The sequence below is a fragment of the Rhamphochromis sp. 'chilingali' genome, assembly GCF_963969265.1.
Source record: "Rhamphochromis sp. 'chilingali' genome assembly, chromosome: 8".
In the NCBI taxonomy this organism is placed as follows: Eukaryota; Metazoa; Chordata; class Actinopteri; order Cichliformes; family Cichlidae; genus Rhamphochromis; species Rhamphochromis sp. 'chilingali'.
In genome coordinates this window covers 40,545,453-40,564,486 of record NC_137935.1, presented here as the reverse complement: position 1 = coordinate 40,564,486, position 19,034 = coordinate 40,545,453, and the positions used below count along the sequence as shown (strand labels likewise).

The 19,034-nt window shown below is 45.0% G+C and overlaps 1 protein-coding gene across 1 annotated transcript; it reads right to left on the bottom strand.

Moving 5' to 3' along the window:
• Positions 1 to 279: 279 nt before the first annotated feature.
• LOC308401169 (A disintegrin and metalloproteinase with thrombospondin motifs 8-like) lies at positions 280 to 18,911 on the bottom strand. Its single transcript, XM_080889286.1, has 9 exons — positions 16,899 to 18,911; positions 14,817 to 15,056; positions 10,226 to 10,358; positions 9,941 to 10,108; positions 8,857 to 9,146; positions 5,668 to 5,854; positions 3,469 to 3,641; positions 3,015 to 3,190; positions 280 to 2,405 (listed from the first exon to the last, which is right to left on the bottom strand). Exons 1-9 carry the CDS (start codon positions 17,613 to 17,615, stop codon positions 1,661 to 1,663), a joined length of 2,829 nt encoding a protein of 942 aa, XP_080745412.1. The 5' UTR covers positions 17,616 to 18,911; the 3' UTR covers positions 280 to 1,660.
• Between the last annotated feature and the right edge of the window lie 123 nt (positions 18,912 to 19,034).

Genomic DNA, 19,034 nt, shown 5'->3' with positions numbered 1-19,034 from the left:
GACATTTTGAGAAAATAACTCAAATACTTTTCTCAAAATTTTGAGTTAATAACTTGAAATTTCGAGTTATGGATACTTGTTTTTTTGTTTGTTCTTTTAGTGGCGGAAACGGGCTTCCATACTGGAGATCTTACGTGAAATATTTTGTGAAATTTATGAGTCCTTATCGCTAATGTTCACTTGAAATTTCTATGCGTAGTTAATAATGCCACTTTCATATGTTTTTAGTGATGTTTTGTGGAGGGTCACTCACAGTACAAGAGAACAACACATCGACATAAATGTGTTTATTTGACCATTTTATAGACAATTATCTCAAAGACAGCAGCGTCTGCCATGTTACTTACATGTCCAAGGTAAAAACTTTACAAAAATAAATAGCTTAAAAAGGAAGCTGTAATAATAGCATATTCCTTCACTGAAGGGATACAGGCCTAATCCTCCATCTCTTTTATAACATACTGTAAATTAACAACAGGAATGAAGAAATCAAATATACACACATGAGTCTGAAACATCTGCAAACATTTGCATATGATGCATGAACTAAAGGGAAAATGAATAAAATTACTGTTATTTTTTCATATACATGATAGATAATATGCTTATCACTTAACTTAGTAATAACACCTCCAAAATAAAATATTGCAGACTGGTTGTACTGCTGTTGCTCAACTACACTGTGATGCACGTGAACATGGAACAAGGCTACAGTTACGTTACGGGGTCGAGTGGTCTGTCGTTGGGTTGTCCGATCAGAAAGACCAGACATGATCGAGGCTAATACATGTACAAAGTGTGGGAAATGCCTAGCTTTTGATGTTGGCTCCAGCAGCCAGTAAATATAGTGAGAGCTATGGGTTTGGCTCAACAATACTAACTCTCCAGATAAAACCATGACGTCCTCGTCACACGAATTTAACACAAATTACATTAATGTGTGTTTGAAAAGACGAAGCAATCACACACAAGTGCCTCGATCGTACGTCCGTACCTTATTTAAGGGCAAGTGGCTCGATCAAAGCTCTATAGGGGCTTGATTCTGTGGATTACAGCTGGACGAGGTATATTTACACTGTGCTGGTGTCTGACAGCAGGTTTCATTGTTCTAGCCCCACCGAACTGCTGTTAATAGCAGACGGCCTCCAAAAACAATCTTTTAAGCTGGACTAAATCTCTCATTCTGGAGGAAACACACACACTGCACCTTCTCTTAGCAACTATGCATAGCATCACATGTACATCCTGAGGTAGATTTCCATTGTTTCAATAGTGGTTGTCAAATGATGTCAACAGAATGACATAGCAATATTCAGCTAAAAGCCTTTGATGTGATTTGATGCAACCAGTCGATAAGATGGATGGATTATGAGGCAATGGGCCCTGGGATGTAGACGTTTAACCCCCACCCACCACCACTGCCACTACTGCCACTCCTGCGTAACAACAGGACCCTCCAGATTGAAAGGCATAAAACATCTTGCAGGTGAAAAAGAATGGTCATAATTATCATTTCTTTGGTTTTGTGGATCGCTCTGTGTGTGTTTGTAGTCATACTGTCCCTGATCTAATGGACCCCAGCATTATTCTTGGTGCGTCCACCTGTTCAGTAATCCATCCATTGTTCATAAGTGCACTATGACCATGAGACTCGTGTTCTTCACAAGCAGTCCTGGTTGAAACATTCCCCAGACACCGGCTCTGGGATCTTTCTTGGATCGCACTGTTCTGCTTCAACAGTCTTGCCAGTGTAGTCTATGCAGAAAATGCTGCGGTGGCGCTCCCCCTGACCACAAGTTCGTGAGCAGGCAGACCAAGGTCCCATCTGCCATATGGGACAGGGCAGATCTGCACAGGGCCTGATGTCTATGGGCTTTAGGTCTTTGTCACACTGACTGGAGAGGAAGCCTTCGTCGTCCATGCATTCAACGTTTCTCCTGGACCACCCGGATCCACAGGTCTTGGAGCACAGAGACCACTCGCCCAGCACCCATTCAGGCACGCCAAACGGACGAATCATATGCAAAGACAGGGACGAGCCCTTCTTCTCCTTGGGTTTGTTCAAAGTCACATCTTTAGGGATGAAAAAAGTATATTTGACCTTGGGAGGGCTACCATCTCCTGCAGTGGCGAGGAGCTGGATGGTGATGGCCTCCTTGAGCTGCCTGAAGCTCTGGATCCTCTCTAGCGTCGTGGAAGAGCCGCTGTACTTCAGTACTGCGCCCAGCACCGGAATGTCCTGCTCAACCGTGGACACGGAGAAGTTACCATTAAGGATGTAACCGCCACTCTCTCTCTTTACAGCCAGGTAGTAGCCATCGTGCTTGATTCCTCGGTGGCTCCGCTGCTTGATGTCAATGTTAGTAGCGCCAGTGGGAACTGTGACAATGTCACTGTATCCATAGCTGATGGAGAAGAAAAAGAACAGATAACAGTTTACTATAGAATATCTTATCTGTGCATTAATTAGAACTTCCAGGTGAAAGGAGATGAACTTGGTTTGAAACAGAAGAAGCGTGAAACTATAATCAACCTACCAACATGTATGAAACTACTAATCTTATCTAAACTATGTTGAGTAGATCAGAAAAAGCATAAATAAAATGAGACAGATAATCAGAATACCACAAATGGCTGGGCCAAACGTTATGAAGGACCTAAATTGATATTTGGGGTGAATAAATTCTTGTGAATGGGCCTCAAGTACAACATAAGCAAGTAGAATTTAAAAAAAGATTTGTATTATAGTGGGCGAAATATGATCTAACAACACAATCAATTAATCTACTAATTAACTACAGTAGAAGGAAAGACATCAATATATTTGTCTAAGCCTTTTAGTGCTTTATCATTTTTATTATCACGTTCAAGTTCAAAGTTTATTCGCCACATGTAGTGGCAGGTCGCCCTGCAGTGGAATGAACCCGCCCCCCGACCTTACACATACAACACAGACATCACATGGGGATACAAGTCGGAGAACGGTTGCATTATCGTTGATCTGATCGGCTTACGTTGCTTTGTTGCTCGAGCCTGTGATCTTTCTACAGGTCAGCCCACTTCCTCCACACACTCCACACTTGTCCACTCTCTTATTGGATCCTATCACCTGGTCGCAGCCTGCCTTCACACACTGTCCTTGGACACACACAGATGTGGTGTCAGGGCCACAGGGGGTCCCGTCAATCACCTGCAGGGATGGAGCAAGCATCGGTGGGTCACTACACATGTCCCATTCAACTATATTTTGAATACAGTTCAACATCATGTCAGGGTGTTCATCAGTGGATGGAGGTCACGGTCATGATGTTGGAGCTGGTTATGACACTGGCTATGAAGCAGAGCTGGGACTTCAGGAATGAGTGACGCTTTTCTAAAACCACTATTCTGATTTAAAAAACTGAACCAGTGCTTCAGACTACTGGCTTTCCTTTCATTGAGATTTGCTGTCGAGTGACGTTATTGTACCTTGGATTCAAACACCTTGAATTCACTGCTGCCCCGGGCCCTGCAGAACAGCTTGCACCTGTCTCTGGGAGAAACACCAGCGTACTTTGGTATCCACTGTTTCACGTTCCCGTTGTGGTCCAGGTAGTTGGGGCTGCTGTACTTCTCACACTGCTCCTCCCTGAAACTTTTACCTAACATGAAGAAACAATAAATTAAGATACTCTACCAAAACAATATTATTTGTATAATCCGAACACCTGATCAACTGTATGTTTATATTCATTAGAGCAACGCAGAAAAATAGATGAACACCAGCAGAGTCTGGATCAGGCTGGTGGACAACAATTAATTATGTAGCATCAAAACATAAAACCTGATTAGAAAACACTATATGGACAAACGTACTGGGCCAGCTGCACATCGCACCTACAGGAGCTCAGCCATGCTTGAAGCGTGCAGTTTTTGTGGCGATGGAGGATGCTTCACGGCCGAGTTGGGGAGATTTCTACAAGCTTCCCCTTTGCAATATTCACGCTCACAGTGAATCTCATGATATCTAGAAGGGAGGACATTTCATGAACTGACTTGTTGCAGTGGTGCCATCCTGTTACAGCACCACACTGGAATTCAGCGAGCTCTTTACAACGACCCATTCTTCTGCTAATGTTTCTAAAGGCAGGCCACACAGTTCAGTGCGTGACTGTAAAACACTCTGACTCAAAGATTAGGAGGCGTGGCCATATGGTGTGTTTTTGCAGTTCTTTTATTGGTTACAGTGATACATTAGTGACTCCTCTGGTCTGCCCTCAGTGAAGATGTTTCATTGGAGTCTTTAGTTTCATGTCTACAACATGAGTCTTAATTTGTAAATTAGTGTCCACACTAGTGTCGCTGACATGTCCCTGCTGCATGGGTGGTCATTTCCGCACTCCCATCCCCCCATCCCTGCTTACAAGATGGCTCAAATCACAGCACCTACATCTGTCTTTTATATGCAGGCTGTGGGTCAGTCTAGAAAATGCTGTTTTTCGATTGAGCATCCCCCTGTTGCCTCCAGTGCCGTCTCCCTGTCGGCCTGTGATCATCTGAGTGCAAACAGCTGTTCTAGAGTCCGAGCAGATCTGTGCCAGCTGTGCCTCATCACAACAATCAAGCTCTCTACAAATATCCAACTCTGCCACCACCAGCCTGCTGCGTGCTTATGCAACTTCTTATTTTGTTGTTACTCGTTACAGAATCCCGACCCTCGTCTCCTCTCGCCTGCAGCTCCATCTGTAATGTCTGCAGCGTCAGACTTTTAGCTTCCAGCTCGTCACTTGTTTCCATCCCTGTGTTACCCCTGCCCCAACCGAGCTCTGCTGCTCAAGTCGGAATATCACAAGTTTTAATCCAAGCCTGCTCTGCTGTCCCCGCTCATTATCTACAATGAATTGTCTTTTATCTACAACTCTGTAGAGAAAAGACAGTTGAATGTCGCAAAAAGCTGGAACAAGTCAAAACTGCAAAACTACAAAGTTGGATCTGCTGACATCAGTGGTCGGTAGATGTCTATAAGCACCTGTTTTGTTCTCCTGCTCATGATTTGCAGTGTGGTCAACAACACTGGCAGCACTTTGGCAGAAAAGAGGTTCTAGATAGAACCAAGCTTAATGTGTTTAAATTACACAGTTTCTTCCAGAGTTTGTGGAGTGGTTTGAACACGAGCTGGTACATAGTTTTTTGTTTTGTTTTTTTCTTCATAAAAATGTCCATCTGTTGCAAAGCTTAATTTTCATTTCTAAAGACACGGTGGAGCCTGGGGAAGAACACAGCACATTTCAGAGCAGGTTTAGAGAGTTTTTCTTAAGGTTGCGATGTAGATCTTGGGCTTTGGCAGAGGCACTCGGGGATCACATCCTGTGGCCTAATGTTCCTGTGGCTTATGGTGAGGGTTGGGTTTGGAAACTGTGGCCAAAACATCATAAGGTGGGGTCAACGTGCGGTGGGGCCAACCCTCGCCCAAATATGCCAACACACCTAACATCTGGCCTGCATAAAGCGGATCTACAGTAGGTCTGTGGCAGCCAGACTCACCCCGGGTCAATGCTGCCAGTCAAGGCCAAATGTAGGACAATGGAAAGTGCAGATGTGGGACAAACATTTGTTGGGAACAAGCGATATAAGAAGCTGTTTCTTTGTTCATTTGAAAGCTGAGAGCTGTATTACGTTGACCCTTACCTTCATTGTTGTCACATGGCTGTATGTTGCAGGACTGGTACTGGACCCTCTGCCCTTCACAGTACTTCCCTCCATTCTGAGGCACTGGGTTAGTGCACTCCCTGTAGGAGAACTCCACCCCACCTCCACACGTCCTAGAGCACTGCTGCCACGGTCCCCACGAGCTCCAGCCGCCGTCCACAACCATCTGCGGTAAAACACACAGGAAAAAAAGAGCAGAGTAGTTGGTTAGTGCTCTGAGCCAAAGGCAATGTCAGCTGTGCAGCCTAAACCACAGTCTGGGCTTCTGGGTTTGAGGCCGCACAGCGTGTTGGCATGCCGCGACTCGAGGCTAAATCTGTGTTGAAGTTCGGCACGCGCCTGCTGTCTGACTCTACCCACATTCCTGCCACATGTGTCACTCACTGCTAGTAGAACCTGCCATGCTCCAAGTTTGTACGTTGAGTGAGTATGTGCGCGTGTGCATGTGTGTTTGCTAGCAAGGTTGTTCTTTCCAGAAGTTTTATAAGCTTGAACCACATCCCAACGGCCAGCATGTCTGGATTCATAAACAGATGTGTATTCAGAACACAAGGAGAAGGTATCAAGGCGACCGACCTTAAATAAGATGCTGAGATGTTCTTTGAGGAAATCTAAAAAGGTATCGTGAAGGATCTGCATTTCAACTCGCCAAAGTCAGACACAGCTCAGTTTATAATGCGTTCTCTGAGCCCTTTAATGTCTGTACTTCAACTTGAAATGGCAGCATTTATGAAAACGAGTCAGGTCTCAGCTAATGCAACACTTTGTACAAACATGCAGAGTTTTGTATTATGGAAGCAGTGAGATTCTCCACCACAGGGAATATTTTGGCCTTGCTGACTCTCATCACTTGTCTGTTGTTAGCGTATTAGCTTTGCTATCTGCTGTCATCTCTCTGCTATCATTGTGGGTTTGAATCCACAGTTTGGGGCGGAGCTTGATGGTTCTTACCATATTTGCGTGGGCTCTCTGTGGGTATTCCAGCTTCCGCCCACACGCCAAAGACATGCAGTTAGTGCATTTATGTTCATTGGAACATCAGATTAAGAATAAACTGTGAGACAACTCGTGCATTATCCACAGCTTATCTAACGCAGCATGAGCAAAACCTCCAAAATGTGCTGAGGATGCCGGCCTCATTAGAGCTTTATGACTACAAACCTGATTACTCTGTTGAAAGGAAGTGACTCATCAGACACTGTGAACATTCTTTGGTGGTGAGCCAGTGAAATAAACAACGTCAGCATGCAACATGCAAGAAGATGGGAACAGGGTCCAAAGACTGTAAGGGTTACTGAAAAAACACGTGCTTCAGAAAAAAGCTTGGAAAACCAAGGATTTTGACTAGGCTGGGTTTTAATAATCGATTCATCGATTAAAATGGATTCCGGCTTGGATAACGTGATATCGATTCATTAAATTCCTGAATCGATTTTTTTATATAAATGTATTTTGCCCAAAACGCCAGAATCTCAGGTTAAACCTCACAAAATTTCAACAACCACCAAACAGCTAAAACAGTAAATGAGAGCAGGAGCACAGACTCTGCACAGAGACGTAAACACAAAGCTCGGACCCGCCGACGCATCAGAATCAGTGAGATGTGACTTTCTCACCGACGGCACGGGCACGGTCGGGGCTGAAAGCCGACAGCTCACTGACTCTGATGTGTCGGCGGGTCGAGCTTTGTGTTCACGCCCTTTTTTCACTGATTCTAAAGCTGTTAGTTTGATCTCTCTCCAAACAATATTGACCGAACCAGCAGCCAAAGAAGATCCAAACTACGCTTCACATAAACATCGTCATGGATTCACTCTGACTTTTACTGTTTTGCTTCCACCAGGATAAAATCTCACTTCATGCACAGCTCTCTCTCTCTCTCTCTCTCTCTCGAACAGTTTCCCGTCTAAAAATCTGTTTTCTTCATTATTCGCTTGCTTGTTACGCACAAGTCTGCCGTTGTTTACAGGCTGTCAGCCGCTGTTTTTTTTCTTTTACTTACTTCCGAAAAGAAAACCTAATTTCTGCTGTTCAACAGGCTTCTAAACAAATGTAAACTTTTTAAAATTATGCAAAATGCAAAACGCTATGTCTCTAATAAAACTGCTGTAACATCAGAGGTGATGTTCATATGCTGGTTAATGATTTTCATTTGTTTTTGATCTACTGCAGAATATTTTTATAAAATCCCAGAACAGGAAAATCTCCTTCATGTGTTTCTGTTTTATCTTCAGCTACTTTGACACAAAGGCCTCTGCTGTGATGCTCACACCTTTGATAAAGTCTGGAAAGTGTCAGCTTCCTTCTTATAGATACAAAAATATGTAAATGTACAGATCTGAATTATAATATTTCTGACTGTGTGAGGCAAAATTTCCCAGATTCAAATCGAATCGAATCGATTCTAGAAATCAGTGGCGATACCCAGCCCTAATTCTGACCCTCGTGTGAAAATCTTTGGTCTCAAAGCTGCACTGATATTTCTTTTCTTCCAAAAGCAATCGTGACCTTATGTTGTCGCCATGGCCACTACAAGCCTAATCACCTCATGGCCTTACAAGGATGGTGTGGCTCATGTGTTGGGAAACAGCTGAATGAACAAACGTCAGCCTCACTTTTTGTTTTTTACCGACTGACGAGGAAAAAACAAAAATCAGGCTCACTAGCACGGCGGCACAAAGGCAGCAGGTGCACTGATGTGAAACAGGCATGCAGGAGGTGCATTTCTGCACATCTACCTACAAACTGTGTCCCTTTCTTAGTTGTGTGTCACGGTGAACTTATTTCTAAGGCTTCTCCACAGTACTCTGCAAGCATATCTTTCAATGTACACACTGATCATGTGTGAGCACTCAATAAGAGCTGCTAAGTCGGCAAGTTTGGATGCAGTATTTGTGTTGTGAGATAAAATTCCTGCTAGCAATACTTCCAATATTTGACCAATAATACAATAAAAAGGTCAAACTTTAAAATAAAAGAGGTCGTGTGGGAGGGGCACTGACTCAGTAGTGAGAATTACACAGCTGATACCGTGAGCTAATGCTGGTGTTCATAGCTGGTAGCTGAGATACTTCCGGTCCCTGTTCATGAAAGCAAAGGATTTTACTGCCATCAAATGTAACTTAGTAAGGTGTCTTTTAAAAAACAGGGAAAAAGACTCGGGCTTACCAGTGGCTTCATCGCCTCATAGACTGGCACGCAGACGCCATGAAGGCAGCTTCCATTGGCACTGCAGGGGGTGCCATCAGCCCAGGGCAGGCTCTTCTTGGTAGAGCATTCCAGCGTCCCCACCTCCTGACACCACAGCTGGCTGCAGATATCGCTGTCGGAGGTGTTGGGGCAGTGGACGAACTCCTCTCCAAAAATCTGCTGGCACTGCTGGTCCACGCTGTACTTGGAGCCTGGCAGCTCCTTTGGTAGAGGCATGGCGCTCTCTGGGACATCGAGCAGGCAGTCCCCTGTGGTTACAGCACAAAACAAGTCCGTATGAGGCCGATTATATCGGGGTTTGTGGAGACTGTGGTTCTCGCGGCACAGTGACAATCGTAAATATGCTGCGTGTGGCATGACAACAGTGGGAAAGTATTCAGTGCAAGCTGTGTCCTGACTATAAAACGGAATAATTTCACTTTAACTGATGTAGTGCATGTTTATAGGCAGCCTAATGCTCTGAATCTGGACGTCTGACAGGTAATCCAAATCTGATTGTTTTCCATTATTCCTCTAATGATCTTTATTGCATTCAATAAGCTTTTGTCTGGAGCTGTCAATGACATCTGCGGTTTGGAATGAACATTCTCAGCCACATGAGTTTTTGTTGGAAACATTTTCCAACTGATAAAGAACATATTTTGCTGACACCAGCTGTTGCTTTTGGCCGAGGAGGTGGGGAACAGGAAGAAGTCCATATTATGACTCAGTGGAAAAGAAGGTTCACTGACAGATCTAGCAAGGATACAAACAATACAAGATGCACAACAAGGCAGGGGGAGAGGGAGCAACAGAGGTAAGGCAAAAGAAAGAGAGCAGGATGTGGAAACCTCGGGCGAAATAAATTGAGCGTCCAACCCGTAATTTAAGGGGAGCGGCACGTTTAAGCAGGAAAGCCTCGGTTCACGAGAGGATGAGAGGAAGCGTATGTTTTATACATCTCTGAGTCAGCCCTAATAACAGAGTCACAGCGTGGCAGGCAGCCACACTGGCACAAGACATTAATGTCTGCTGTAGAGCAACAAGCTGCAGTGTGCCTCACCGTGCCCGTTGTCAAAGAATTCGGTAACGTAGAGCGCGCTGCAGGGCGACCAAGGCATGGTTTTGTTGAGGCTGACGAACACAGGCGCCATCAGGTGATGACCTCCCAAATCCCCAAAGAGTCTCTCACACGTCTTGGAGTCATCATGAGGCATGCTCAACACATGACCTGCAGGAGGTGACAGTTTTTGAAGGTGCTTGAGTGTTTAGGAATGACTGAAAACTCGATCTAAGAAGCTTTTCCATAAAGCCGAGGATCGCGTCAGCCCCCCCAATGCGACCTCACCGAGCTCGTGTGCAGCTGTGAAGGCAGCTTGCAGGCCGTTGTCCTCGATAACCGAGCAGCTTCTCTTGGGATCGCACATCGTCCCGACATCGGCCACGCCCAGCGTGTCGCAGCTCTTCTGACCGCAGATGTTCTGGAACACAAACACAGAACAAAAATGTCAGATTTGAATAAACTGAAAAAAAGAGCTACTTTGTTTCTCCACGATTACATGTTCGTAGTTTCACTTTGGTGGCTTCTCCTTCTGGGCTTTTCAAATACAGGAGGGGAACGGGTTCTCCAGATAAAGCTGGAATTCAGTGAAGCTCCATAAACTTCAAACTCCAGCAGGAAGAAAGAATAAAAAGGACGCTCGGTGCCACTCCGGTTTCTGCTGCAACGTTCAGAATTTGATGTAAACAACATGGAAGAATGGATCCGTCCTGCCTTGTGTTAGCAGTTTGTCCTATTACATCACCGGACCAGTGAGCATTAATGACCTGGGCTTTTTTCTGACCACGTGCAGCCCTTTATGTGCACGTCTTCTGATGACGGCACACCACAAAGCTTCAGTTATATCAAACTGCTTTGTTGAACACAACAATGAGTTCACTGTACCTTTGGCATGTTCTCGAATCGCAGACTCACATCACGGAAGTGTAGCAGACAAACCTGCAGCACTTGTGTGATGTTATTGTGTCAGTAACAACAAAATCGCTGAGGAATGTTTCCAGGAACGTTTCGTGTTTGTGCCACGAAGAATTAAAACAGACAAAAAGGGTCCAAATTCAAACAAAGTGTCCCGTGAGCACAGTTGCCTTTCGTTTCTAGGTCAGCTGTTTGGTCACTTTAAACTTTCCGTTCTACTTTGAACCAACTTTTTCGTTTTTGCTAAATTGCTTATTTATTCTAGTCTGTTTATAATTAATCACTGGTTCAACTTTTCATCAGTGGCTGCTTGTTACAATATTCGGTTTTTAGAATGAGCCTCTGGAGAGTGAAGCTAGCACAATCAGTCCTCTTACAGTAAAGGTATGTACAGAGATCTCTATATAATGTGCATTATGCCAAAGTAAACGAAGCAGCAATTTTAAGATTGTTTCAAAGCGTGAGTGTGACGTGGAGCTGGGAACCGAGTTTCGTCCTCTGTGCAGTAAAAAGCCTGATTGTGTTGACCTGCTTGGACTCTGACTAGTTTTCATGCACACTCAGTAGCAGCCTGAGGTGTTACAACCACCTCCTGTGTGGATATAGTTTGGTGGCTAGCTGCATATTAACTCAGCGAGTGCAGCTTTGCATAAAGTTGGAGCGCTATGTACAGTATGTGACAAGAACCAGTATACACTGGAGGGAAGTAATGGGACAGCTGCACTGCTGCTAAAACTGCGTTTCACTCAAACTAAATTGAAAGATTCAAACTGAAACAGGCAACGTCCGAATATTTTATACATCCCAAATATTTGCGTGATAGCTTGTGGATATATGGCACTGCAGGCTGGACTGTTAAAGACTTAAAGCCATTATTCTGTCAAATACAGTAAATATATTAGCAACCCTTGATGACTGTTATATAACCTTCACCATCTATTAAAACAAGCAAAAGCATGTTACTCAGTGTTTCCATCATTAAGCAAAAGCAAATAAATATCCGCAGCTCTGGGAGAAGTGACCGTGTGTTATATCAGACATCTTTCCTTATTTCTGTGTAGCATGGACAGATGCATCCACGGCCTCGCCTTCTCTAAAAAACACGAGGCAGGACCTTCTGTGATTGGAAAGACATCTGGACTTGGAAACAGGGACTGAGTGCAGCTCAGTCTGTGTTTGCTCACCTTATTCCACAACAGCAAACCATGCCTTTCATGCAGATGCAAGACTCGACGTATGGGTCAGAGCTCAAACCGCAATGTTGTACAAACACACACGCGGTGAGACCGCAAAGATGCACGAGTGACATGTTTCCAATGCATGCAACCCGCCGCGAGCTTTGCGTTTTACGCAGCGTCAGTCTTCTCTTTTGACTGCGGCTTGCACAGCACGCATTTGCAACCCCGAGCAGGCCACATACTAAAGCTCGACCGTTTGTAGGGGCACTAAAGTTAGCTCATCCACGAGGAGCCTTCTGTCCTCTGCATTTCAAAGCGTATTTCTGCGGAAATGGAAAAACAAACAGAAACCCGGGTTGGCGTGAATGATGGTTTCCCCCAGAGAAAAGCCGCTTCAACAATCCAGCACAAGACAGCACAAAGCCATATGTTCTCTCCATTATTTCTCAGAGCCGGGGTCAGATTTACACGCTAACGTCATTCTGTAGGCGGATAAATGCCAAGCCTGTCATCAAATCGAGCAGCAAACCAGGGCACTTAGCTATAAAAATGTAATAATAGAGAAGTTCCTCGCCTAATGTATTGTCTGCTAACACCTTGTCAACACGCACATACCAGATGGAAGAAGGCAGCCAAATGCAGCAGAACAAGCCAATCGCAACTCAAACCCCGAGGACTTGTGAACTTATTTCCTGTCGAAGCATCCATAAAGAACAGTTTGTTTGCTTTGCTTTGACATTTCCCCAGCTTGGAAAAGATTATTCCATCTCTGCAGTCTGGTTTCAGCATCTTTAATTGACAGCTCGAAAGTTTTTCTTTTCTATGGGTTGTTAAAAAAATAACGCATGACAACGGTTGGTTTAAAGCGAGGCGCTGTTTCAGCTGGGAGACCTCCAAGTGTCACTACAGCTGCTCTAAAGCGCACCTGTGCCACTGTGTGGCACTTTGGCTTAGATAATTGCTGGGCGGTTGGCTTTGCTGCCTGTGAAACCGCGTTATGCTCCCACAGCTGGCGGGGCACTGAATTCCACCAGAGATTATTTTCGGACTCATTCTTGCTGGTTGTCTTCTGAACGGGAAACTAAATCTGCCAGAACGTGATGGTGAGAGGACCGTCCATCCTCCGTGAAGCACGGCAAAACCGCACTTTGAAGAAAAAGCTTGACTGCTGTAACCTATCGTGGTGACTGACTCTGTGTCAAGGTGTTTTTTACTAGCACGCACACACACACACACTGCATGAACTGCTAAACACGTCCAGCTGAGGGCACACAACCTACTTTGTATCACACACGTGTTACTTCAGAGGATCCTAACATTAAACATGATGAACGTTTCAAATAGTAACAAATAATCCGTGTGAGGTCAAATCTGACTTTCTTACTTCAAACTATTTTTTTTCTACTTTTGGATCTGTATGATGTCACTGTGAGCAGAGATCCCTAATACACTCATCTCTGTTACCATCTGTTGCTGTGAGTGTACAAGCCCCACCCACTTGGTGGGTTTTATTTATGAAGAGCAGCCAATCAGAAGAAACTTGGCTTAAAAGGAGGGAGAGGGTCGCTGGGATGGCTGCCATAAACTTGTAGTTCATTTAGTCGGTGAAAAAGCGTCGCACAGAGTCCCATTACGACGTAAAGAACTGCTTTAATAATATAACGTAGCTGTAATAAATCCCCTTTAAAAGCATTAGCCTTAGCTCTGTTTTAGAGAATCATACATTAATTCTCCTTCTTTAACTTCCTTTATTGCTTTGGTTGCTAGCAGGTGGCACACATTGAGTTTATGTGAACATGAGAATCCACCTTCAGCAGTGAGAGAAATACATGTACCTTTTACAGGACACACAGGGATTTGTTCAATAAAACATTAAAAAAATAGAATTTATTTGTTAGCATTTACATTTTGGGCAGCACGGTGGCACGGTGGTTAGCACTGTTGCCTCACAGCAAGAAGGTCCTGAGTTCAATTCCTCCATCAGGCCGGGGTCTTTCTGTGTGGAGTTTGCATGTTCTCCCCGTGTTTGCGTGGGTTCCCTCCGGGTACTCCGGCTTCCTCCCACCGTCCAAAGACATGAAGCTTGTGGGGATAGGTTAATAGGAAAATCCAAATTGCCACTAGGTGTGAATGTGCGAGTGAATGTGAGTGTGAATGGTTGTCTGTCCCTGTGTGTTGGCCCTGACATACTGGCGACCTGTCCAGGGTGTACCCCGCCTCTCGCCCTATGACAGCTGGGATAGGCTCCCGCGACCCTGAAAAGGATCAGCGGAAGCGAATGGATGGATGGCATTTACATTTTTGCTTCATGACTAAATCACTTCCCATTGTTAAACCTTTCAATGAAACCTGAAATACTCCGGTGTTCCTCAAGGATCAGTTCTCAGGCCACTGCCGTTTGCAAATTATGACTTAATGAACACTTCACAGTAACTCTTAATTTTGCCTGTAGGTTTTAATTGTGTCTCAGTTACTAAATGGCTGAGTACTCGTTTGCACAGTCCAGATGTCGTTGCGCGATCTTAGAATTTCAATTGCACGATATTAAACAATGCCTTTATTCAGGGATAATGATGGCATTTCTCTGAACTTGTGCAGTTAAAAGCTATAAATAGTGTAGTTAATGACTTCTTGTTAAGATGTTCATCTTGTTTAAAAGATAAATGTTTAAAGCCTTATTTGCAGATGATGCTGTGTTTTATTTCAAAGACCTAAACAGCTTCAAATAAAACAAAAAATGAGAAAAATAACAAAATCAGATGTATGCTCGTCTGCTGGTTCCTCACCTCTCTAGTGAACAGCATGGCAGTGTCGTAGTGCTCGGGATGCCTCTGGCTTGGTGGATTGAAGCGCTGCTGCCAGGAGCAGAAGTTTCTCAGAGCCACACCTCCATTGCTGGAGACCTCCGGTCCAATTTCCTCATCTTCCACCACCAGCATCTCCACCACCACCATGTTCACAGAGTTCTTTATGCTGGGGTGCTTATAAAGCTGGGCGGCCATGGACATGAGGGTGAGGATGTAGTGCTGTGGAGGAGAGGATATTTATGATTCAGCCTACAGATGTGTTTGGAGCCAGGCTGGCTGTCCCTCACAAGTGTGGGATTATAATAAACATACACGTGATGGTAATGAGAATTTTTTTATGAAATCTTGACAAGAAAGCGTGTGCGTGTGTGCGGTATATTACTCCAGGAGACTTTAATGATGTTTTGTGTCTGCGGGACAAGCTTCATTATAAAATTTTGAACAGATTGCAAACACATTTTTGCCTTTTCTTACTTACTAGATGTGCATGTGTAATCGTGTAGAGGGGTCAGTGTGTTGGTTAGCTCGGCTCTAACGTGCCGAGCCTCGTTTGATGCCTTCAAATGGAAAAGAGACTTTTTCCAAATGCAGTAATTGCACAAAAATAAAAGCATAAACACTATGAAGTACTACTCACTGAGCACATGTGTGTTCTACAATGGAAATTAAACTGGCTGATATGTGGAGCTGTCCTGGACTGTATGTTACTGCTGCAGCAAACAAAGAAAAGGAACGGATGCCAACATCATACAAGATGGCCAGAGCTGTAGGCAGACAAACCGACATGTATTTGCACCTGTGGCCTGAAATCATTTTCCCCAAAGTTACTTGTCCCATGACACAATCATGGGGCAACTGTGGCTCAGGGGATCGGGAAGCTCATCTGTAACCGGTTCGATCCCCCTGCTCTCTCTGTCCTGGTCGTTGTGCCCTTTGGGCAAGACACTTTACCCTACCGGTGTTGGCCAGAGGGGCCGATGGCGCAATATGGCTACAACTGTAGCTGCCTCCACCAGTGTGTGAATGAATAGTGGAATTGTAAAGTGCTTTGCCTGGAATTATTATTATCATTAAAGGAGACGCGTCAGGGATTTCCACTGAGCTGCTGTGTCACCGTGTTTCAGAGCTGCCAAATCACAGACAGTGTGAGCGGCTTTGCCGTGATGTGTATTCTCAGTGAAATCATTTTTTCTAGGGTGGGTTGATAGTCCCACATTGAAAGTTTTTCCACATGTGCTGTGAGCACACCCACGGAACCACATGTTGATTTTTGCCTGCGGAAACCAAATCACTGAAACGGCCCCTATTTGTAGAAAACTGCATAGAAATAAAGGAATGTGTGAGTTGGGATGGAAAATCCACTGTGAGCCAAGTTTATCAGTGCAACCTTTCTCCTCACCTTGTGTCTGGTTGCCTGGGGAATACTATGGAGACTTTGGCAGCTGAGGAGTGACTTAAACACAAACAGATTAGAATTTGGCTGGTGCGGACTTTGGCACAGTCCTACTTATTACTGGTTCAGCTTTGTTTGGAACCAGGACTGATTTTAGATTGGAAGGAGGACGTAATAAACATTTAGTGCACTTTAAACACTGAAGGTTCTATGTGGGAGAGAAGGGCTGATTTAAAGAATCACGGAGTAAAGACAGAATGGAAAAGCGCTGTGAGTCTTCCTGGTGATGCTGAGGCTTTGCTGCCAAATGGTGACCTAGTCCCTAGGAATGTGCTCTAGCATTTCTTGCATTTCTTTGGCCTGACATCTTTCTGTGAAAAACAGGGAGCTCATCGATTTCCGCCCAAGGTCCCTCACTGACAAAACATGTTTTATGCAGCCGGAGAGAAAAACATATGCCTGCCTTTATATTTTCGAGTGTGTGAATCCTGACTTTGCAGACAGGATGGGAAAATAAAAAAAAAAAGGGGGGGGGGGGGGGTAATGGAATGACGTCTACAACAGCGGCCTGTTTATGGAAGAGTCTAAGCCAAGAAATTAAAGAAAGCTTTGTTTGGGCGCCGAGTAAGTGTGTGCGTGCAGGAAAGAATGAGTTCATGGCGTCTGACCTTTATTTCATCTCCATAGAAGTGGGTCATGGTTGAGTCTGCTACCACCAGGGTCTCTATGAACCGTGGCGCGGAGACAAAGCGTCTCCGGCGTGGTTCCCTCCTTGCGTCACCGTCGCCGTGCGTAAAACTTTCCCCATTGTGCTGCTCCACGGCCGCGTGATCAGACGGGAGGGAAACACCGTTGCTGTCGTTGAATGTTCTCCTCCTGATGACGTGCGGCTCCTCGGCAGAGGCTGGCCCCGGGCCGCCGTGGAGTTTGGGCTCAATCAAATACTCTTTGCCCTCCGTTACAAAGGAGCCAAAGATGCCCGAGCACAGACTGACAGCCACGAGTGAGTTCTGATCTTGATCCACGTTCCCGGAGTAAAAGCAGCTCCTCAGGTGGCCCTCGCTCTCCTCTGACCTGTTCATAAGCTTCTGGGGGACGGCTCGGGCACCTGGAGCGCTGCGTAAAGTTTCAACGTCTCTGGCTTTGACGCGCTGGATGGTGAAGGAAGGCGCGATGAAGCTGGTGTCCGGGACGAGGTTTAGAGTAAAGTCTTTGCCAAACGCACTGAGGACAAACCTCGGCTGCTCCTCGCTTCTCTTCCAGAAGCGCCCGCTGGTTCTTGCGTTTATCCGAACAGGTACAACATCCTCTGATTCAAACGAAGAGGCAAGTGCCGCGTTGACCACGCACAGGAGCGAAAAGAGCAAACACGCAGTGGCACACATCGTCTGCAGACAGAAACGCGCTGAAGAGTGGATCAAAAATAAAGACTCTAACAAAGATGATGTTCTTTCTCTTCTGCAGTCGCAATAACGTCTCTACTGAAATGAAAGTGAGCTCCCAGTCCCACTCAGCTTCGACCAGCTATCATTCCCTGTTCTGCCGCTCACCAGCACCGCTGCAGTCTGGACATATCGGGGGTATTTATACTTTCCCTTCTTCTCTGGACACGAGGGGGCTTATTTTTGATATCCTCCGTTGCTGGAAATTCTCCTCCCACTCACACTTCATGAGAAACTCGAGGATAAAACGGGTCCAATAAGAATGGGCCGACACTCCCCCCTTCTGAAACAGCTTGACAACCGCGCTCCTATTATTAACCCAGCGTGCTGTATGGCAGCGACAGGACATCTATACTACGCATAGCTGGGAGTCCGCTACGCGAGTTATTTCGGAGGTGTGTGAGTGGCAGGCCCCCACAGGGCCCGGAGCCCCCCGCCCCGCCCCTCTCCAAATCCGGCCTGCTTCATCCTCCGCACAAAAGAGCAAGACGAAGAAAGGCGCCGAGTTTTCTTGGAACTGACCCCGAATACTGGGAAACGTCTAATCGCGTTAGTGATGATTTTGGATGAACGTTATTCTTCTCATATCTCCAATATGTGACGTTTGAAGAAGCTTCTTTTTAAATACTAAAATAAAGCAAGATTGTTTACACACAGTGAATAAAAAACTGCATTTGAACTGAATGTTAAACTCATCAAATAATCAAAAACAAATGCCAAAAAATTCCTGCACCCCAAACAGATGTACAGATCACGACATGTACCAGCAGATGGCGCCAAAGCACAAGGACCGAGCGTTTGTGCTCACTCTTCGTTAGACACTAGGTGTCGCTGTTTGCCCAAAAATCACGTTTCTGTTTTCACTTGTTCCCCGTTTTCTTTAGTAGAAGCTGGAGACGTGTGGTACTCTGTAATGTTGACCATTCAATAATATTAGAGTCGTTACTGTCATGATGGCCTCCTCAGTGGCAATACTTGATTCTAGGAGGGTTTTGGTCTTGTTCCCAAATCAATCGATCTCTGTTAGATACGTTTTTCATCCTTTTTTGCTGGAGCCCATCCTCCCTACCCCCAACTTTGTACATTCACTGCTGTACTTTATTAAATTACAGATTTAATGCCCTTGTACTGATCCAGCAGTGCTGAAGTCACTCAAATCACCTCCAGCTGCAACATTAAAGTGACATACACGTTATTACCTAATCCAATGATATCATGTAAATGATTCTGCTTGATGTTTTGATGAGATTGAAATTCATGACCAACGTTTATCAGTGTATCTATTTCTGATCAAGTGATGCTCTGTGTGCTCTTCTGAAACATGTCTGATTCAGAGTTGTCTGAGCAGACTGCGTGGTGATG